At 39.9% G+C, this 6,267-nt stretch overlaps 1 protein-coding gene and 1 long non-coding RNA gene across 2 annotated transcripts; both read right to left on the bottom strand.

Annotated features, from left to right (window-relative positions):
* Nucleotides 1–498: 498 nt before the first annotated feature.
* On the bottom strand, nt 499–1,156 carry LOC149925343 (uncharacterized). Its single transcript, XR_016477081.1, has 3 exons — nt 1,112–1,156; nt 897–952; nt 499–832 (listed from the first exon to the last, which is right to left on the bottom strand). It is a non-coding gene; the product is annotated as an uncharacterized LOC149925343 (long non-coding RNA).
* Nucleotides 1,157–2,992: 1,836 nt separating this feature from the next.
* LOC149925342 (uncharacterized) lies at nt 2,993–3,433 on the bottom strand. Its single transcript, XM_090161731.1, has one exon. It carries the CDS (start codon nt 3,431–3,433, stop codon nt 2,993–2,995), a length of 441 nt encoding a protein of 146 aa, XP_090017857.1.
* Nucleotides 3,434–6,267: the final 2,834 nt, after the last annotated feature.

Below are 6,267 nucleotides of genomic sequence, written 5' to 3'. Positions count from 1 at the left end.
AAAATGAAATTTCAAAACAAGAAAAAATGTGAGAGAGTTATAGTACTTTCATTTGATGAAATGAGTTTGAAAGAGAAACTCACATTTGATCATTCAAGTGACATCATAGAAGGCTATGTAGACTATGGACCATTTGGAAGAGCAAAGCAATACGCAAATCAAGCCCTGGTTTTCATGGTTAAAGGTTTGAAGGTGAAATGGAAGCAACCCATAGGCTACTTAATTCCTTACCAGAGATGCTTGCCACGGGGAGACTTTGAAGTTGCTGCTCAATGAATGCCTGAAGCACCTAAAAGATATCGGACTTATAGTCAAGGCTATTGTTTGCGACCAAGGAACTGGCAATCAAAATTTATACACAAATCTGGGAATATCCGTGGAGAAACCATTTATTGAAATTGATGAGGAAAAAATTCATTTTATCTTTGACCCTCCCCATCTGTTGAAAAGTGTCAGAAATAATTTTAAAAGATATCCATTTCTGGTGGAAGGCACAGAGGTTTCATGGAAAGACTTGGAAATTTTTTTCAATTTAGACCAAGAGATTGGAAAGTTCCGAAGTGCGCATAAATTGAAACGAAAGCATATCGCTTTACCAGCATTTTCCAACATGAAAGTTATTTTGGCAGCGCAAGTATTCAGCAAAAGCGTAGCTAATTGTATACAAGCAGCATTTTCTTTGGGGTTAGGGGATCTTACCATGCGTAGTACTTACACTGCGGAGTTCCTACTACACATGAATGATCTTTTTGATTGTTTCAATAGTAGGACCCTAAACAGTGCTACGCTATGCAAAAGAGCCATGTCAGACACATCCATCCATAAGCAAATGCTGAGTGAGAAATTGCAATGGTTTAACACATGGAAACCCCAAAACTGCAAATATAAAAAATTGCCTTGTATCGAAGGGTGGAAACTTTCCATTCAATCACTGCTCTTTTTGTGGAAAGACCTAAAAGAAAATTTTGGATTTAAGTTCTTATTAACTGGGAGGTTAAGCCAAGATTTTGTTGAGAATTATTTTGGTTCTATCCGTCAAAAAGGAGGGAATAGGGACCACCCAAATCCTCAACAATTCCGGGCTGCATATAGAGCTGCATCAGTAAACAACCTTTTAAAGCCACCAGATTCAAATTGCATTGACGATTTAGATGATTTCCTCTTGAATATTGATTCCTTTAAAACCCCAACTCCAGGACCAGATGAAGATTTATCAAATTTGGAAAGTCACGAAGTTCTGCAAAGCCAAGGACATTGCTCTGAAGAAGACTTGGAAATTTGTAAATCAATTGAAAGCATAAACCTACTAAAGCAAACGGTTTTAAGTTACATTTCAGGGTATTTAATCCACTGATGCTTTTCACATCACCAATGTTTATCTTGTCTTGGTCAGCTTAAAATTGAAAATTCAATGATTGATCCTACCAACATCCTCAGTTATTACAAAGCAAATAAAACAGAGAAAAACTACGCTTTTGGTAACCTTATTGTACCAACAGAAGCATTCTTGAAATTTGTAACGCAGACCAATGAAGTTTTTGACACCAGTTTTCAATTACCGTCTCATATGACAAATGTAAGAGGCCGCTTAGAAAGATTTATAACACGACGTATTGAAAAAAAGTGGTTTGTTGCTCCAGACAATTCATCATGCGCAGCTACATTTCAAACCATGATAGGTTTTTTCATTGAGTTTTGTATTCACAGCGCACTGAAAAAGCAAGATATCGACCATGAATACGTGAAATCTCAGAAAAGATTAGACAGAAAATTGATGAAAATTCAACACTAAATACAGGAAAACCATTTTTCAAATAATTTCATCCTCATTCATACATAAGCGTAAACAATTATTCTTTCCATGTTATAAATTTAGGCCTTGGTCATTTTGTACAGTTTTCCATGAATTTCTTTAATTTATTAAAAGTTAGTGGTTGTCATAGTAAAACATAATAAAATAGTAAAATTTCTTGTCCTCACTAATGATATTTTTCATGAAATGTCTTTTTAATAATAAAATTGACCATCGGAAAATTTAGAGAAAACATTTTTTTGATCCTTACATATTGTAATGAAAGTATGAAACTCGTTCACTACCGCCATCGCGTTTTGGGGACTTGAACTATCCCCCATGAAGCGCGCGCTTCAAAAATCTCTTACAAATTTTAACATAACGGGAATAGGAAGAGGCGCCTCTCATAGCGAAGCGACTTTACCCTCTCTGATTATAATAACTAACGAATTTTGTCGGCACGAGTCAGAGAGAAAGTATTCCGAAACTTAATAACGTTGGCAACTTTTATTTAAAATTATAAGAAATTTTGAGAGGGAGCTAAAAGGAGTACGGGAAACGTGAACGCCAGAATGTATGGAAATTAACCACGGTCGAGCGGTGAATCGGAACTCCCTTGCCAGACAAGTCCGAAATACCGAAACCACAACCTCTGAGCGGCCAGCGCCCAGAATGAAAGTTTAGCGACCATGGAATTCTGCGTAACTGGATTATTTAATAATAAAATAAAAATAATTCATCAAATTTAGAAAATTCCAGAATTCCACGTTACAACTCTCCCCCGGCTAGAGTCTCAGGTCCTCATGAGTCCACAATTAAGACGAACCCGTGCCAAGATAAAATTAATAGGGGTTGCCTATAGTAGTGATATACAATTCAAATGTGTAATAAGGTTTATGATAATAGGTTATATATTTACAGAGACGTCTCAATATATACAGTGGACTAGTATAGAAAATAAATTAAAATATGATAAAAATTGTCGACATTAAGTATTTCTTATAAAAAAAATAATAGGAGGGTATTTGAAAAGCGGAAATTCACTAATTAACGCCTAACCCGCCCTGTAATAGGATCCCGAGGTCTTAAACTACGACCACCAAAATTATTAGAAGCAATTGGCTTCTCCCCAGGCTTATCCGTTCCTTGTGGTAGTGAAATAAAATCTGATTCATTTAACTCGTGACTCGCTCTCTCAACTTAGGGTTTTAAATCCCTAATATGGTATGTACCCGTTAACTGCTTTTTAGTAAGCGTTTGTAGACGGTACGTCCATTTGGAAAATTTTTGAGACACGCGAAATGGACCTATGAAACGAGGTGCAAGCTTAGCTGAAAAATTGTCAGGGGCGCTTGAAATATAATGGGCCTTCTTGAGGACTAGATCTCCTTCCTCAAACTCGGCGTCACGATGACGCTTATCGTATTGTTGTTTTTGTGCGGCTTGGGATTTTATTATCTGTTCACGGGTGGTTTGGTACGCGTCCCGGATCTTTTTTTGAATAGACAACCCATATGAAATATCATCCACACAAAAATCGTTCTCAGCTAAAACGGTTGCTGCTGTATTTAGCTCTCTACCAAACATTAAAAAGGCAGGTGTAAAACCGGTTGAGTCTTGCACACCTGTCCTTATTGACATAGCATCTTGGGCCAAGTTACGGTCCCAAGTTTGTTGGTCGTTTCCAACAAAGAACGAAATCAAAGTACCGAGAGTCCTATTGAACCTCTCATTGTCTTACACGCGGACGTAAATAGAGAGTCAACAAACTGTTTGGCGTTGTCACTAATGATTACCGAGGGTAGACCAAACCTTGTCTAATGTCACAAAGGGGTGATTGCTTTTCGACCCAAGTTTTTAATTCTGTATCTAGGGGAAGCGTATTATCTTCTAAGTAAGTGATGATTGCGTTCAACTTAAGGTCGGCGTTGGGAAGATATTATTTCGCTGTTATCAAACTTAATTAAAGGTGGTGAATGGTCATTTGGCGTTATCGCGGCTATATGGCCAGTAGGATCAACAGGGGCGTCCTCGATTCGCGACAATGCGTCGGCAACCAGGTTTGTCTTCCCTGGTAGGTGATGAATAGTGAAGTCAAATGCCTGAAGGCGCGCATTCCACCGAGCGAACTTTCCCGTTGCATCTGGCGCCTATTATCCGTATATAGCTCAAAATGCGTCCCCTCTAAATACGGGCGAAATTTTTCTACAGCAAAGATTACTCCTAAACACTCCCGCTTTACTGCGGAATACTTCTTCTCAGCGCCGGATAGCGACCGACTTGCGTCTTTCAGTGTATTGAACGCGGCTTCCCTTTCTGGACCCCAGTGAAATCGCTTGTCATTATGGAAAAGTGCTGTTAGGGGTTGCGCAAGCTTGGAAAAATCTTTGATAAATCTCCGATAATATGACACCATACCATGGAAGCGTCTTAACTCCTTAATATTTTTCGGGACAGGATAGTTTCTCATAACCGCAGTTTTCTCCGGGTCTACTTGTATACCTGCGTTTGTAACAATATGGCCAAGTATTCGACATTCGTGCATACAAAACTGCGTCTTGGAAGCCTTGACAGTAAGGCCAGCTTTAATGAGTCGATTAAAAACCTCTTCTAGAGTCTCAATATGACTTTTAAAATCGGCCGACGCCACTATCAAATCGTCCAAGTATGCCCAAACACCTTTGTCAAATAAATAACCAAAGAGGGAATTGACCATGCGCTGAAAAGTTGAAGGCACATTCGTGAGACCAAACATAAGAACTTTTGGTCTAAAGAGACCTCGATGAGTTACAAATGCAGCGTAATCCCTGTGTTTTTCGTGTAATGCAACCTGCCAATACCTAGCCCTCATGTCAAGTGTGGTTATGTAATTTGGCCTGTATATAGTGACTCAAGAATATCTAAGATTCTGGTTAAGGGATGAGCATCACGTACAGTTTGACTATTAACTCCCCTATAATCTATGACTAAACGCCATGTTCCATCTTTTTTACGTACAAGTAAAACGGGGCTTGCCCATGGACCACTGGATGGTTCTATTAGGTCTAATTGAATCATTTCCTCAATTGTTTCGTCTATGATTTTTGTTTAGGTGGAGAAAACCTATAGGGGTGAGCGGAGATAGGCTTATCAGTTTTAACTTCGATATAATGCTCGACACCTTTCATATGGCCTACTTTACCTCAATGGTGACAGATAGGGTTCCAGGTACCCTTCCCTTGCTGGTTTCCTGACTGTATATTGTTAATGTGCGAGTTGTTACTGCCACTACCATTCCCGTGAATACCATTCGCAGTATTACCTGCGTTACCACTAGCAGTACTACCACCGTGCTTGGAACGGTTAAAATTGTAATTGGGGTTTCGATTCCCATTTTGGGCCCAATTCCCATTACGGGGACTATTTCTGCCGTTACTATCTTGGCTATTGTCAGTCCCATTTCGCTTAATTTATTTACAAATCTTTCCACACTAAGCGCGTCATCTATAAGTTCGCGAAGCGTGTCAAATCTCTTAGTGGCTAGATAAACCTTGATTTAATCTCTTAAATTTCTATGAACTGCGCGGATTTGTTCGCGTTCGGAAAGGGAAATAATCAATTGTCCGAATAATTTTTGCATTTGCTCTAAATACTCATTGACGCTTTCTTGAGGTTTTTGCGAGCGCTCGCTTATTTTATCCTTTATGTGGTCGTCATTCCCTCTCCTTTCGAATCGGGCGCGCACGCACCTTCAAACTCATCCCAAGAGTGAAATGGGGGTTGGTCGGAAAACCAATCAAAAGCTTGCCCCGATAAAAGACCTGGCAACTACTGCTGCACAAAAATCTATCTCAGGGACATTATTAGTTAATCGCATTTGGTTAGCCTTCCGAATAAACTCTTTCGGACCAGCTTTGGTTGGCTTTCCACCATAACTCGGAGCGGAGAAAGGAGTGGAGTACATAAAAGGCGTAGATAAATAAATAAATAAATAATAATCAGCTAGGCTAATACCCAAGGCACCACCTTAGGCCTAAGTCATCATGCGACTTTTGAAGCCCTTAATTCAGGTGGCCGGGTTACAATGCGTATTGAAAGGGATGTTGCACACTGACGTTGACCGACTTATTTGGCATCTGCGGTGGGAGAAAACCAGGTACGTTTCCCCCGGCCAAATGGCTTGAAGTTGTATTTGTTTGCACGCTAGTTGAGCCTGAATTATTATACGCGCTATTTTGACTAGCGGGTCCCGACAAATTTTGATTAGCGCTTAGAGTAGGATAAGTCGGTGGTTGGAAATGAGGGAACAACTGATTACTAAACGCAATATTCTGGGAAATATTTTCTCTAACGGGTGCTATAGGTTGGCTAAAATGGGAGGCCGCTGAAGTAAGGTTCTGCGATGAGAAACTGGGCGAACTGGTCACTGCGACCGGCAGAATAGGCACCTGGTTGGGAAACGAAGCTACTTGTGAAACCGTAGTCGCGTCGCGCAT

This window comes from Leiobunum rupestre, chromosome 10 (genome assembly GCF_980474605.1).
Source record: "Leiobunum rupestre chromosome 10, qqLeiRupe1.1.hap1, whole genome shotgun sequence".
Lineage (NCBI taxonomy): Eukaryota > Metazoa > Arthropoda > Arachnida > Opiliones > Sclerosomatidae > Leiobunum > Leiobunum rupestre.
This window is presented reverse-complemented; position numbering and strand designations above follow the sequence as displayed.

Bases quoted from the DNA above. Each gene is read 5' to 3' on its own strand.
- LOC149925342 (XM_090161731.1), bottom strand. From the start codon at position 3,433: ATGTCAATAAGGACAGGTGTGCAAGACTCAACCGGTTTTACACCTGCC.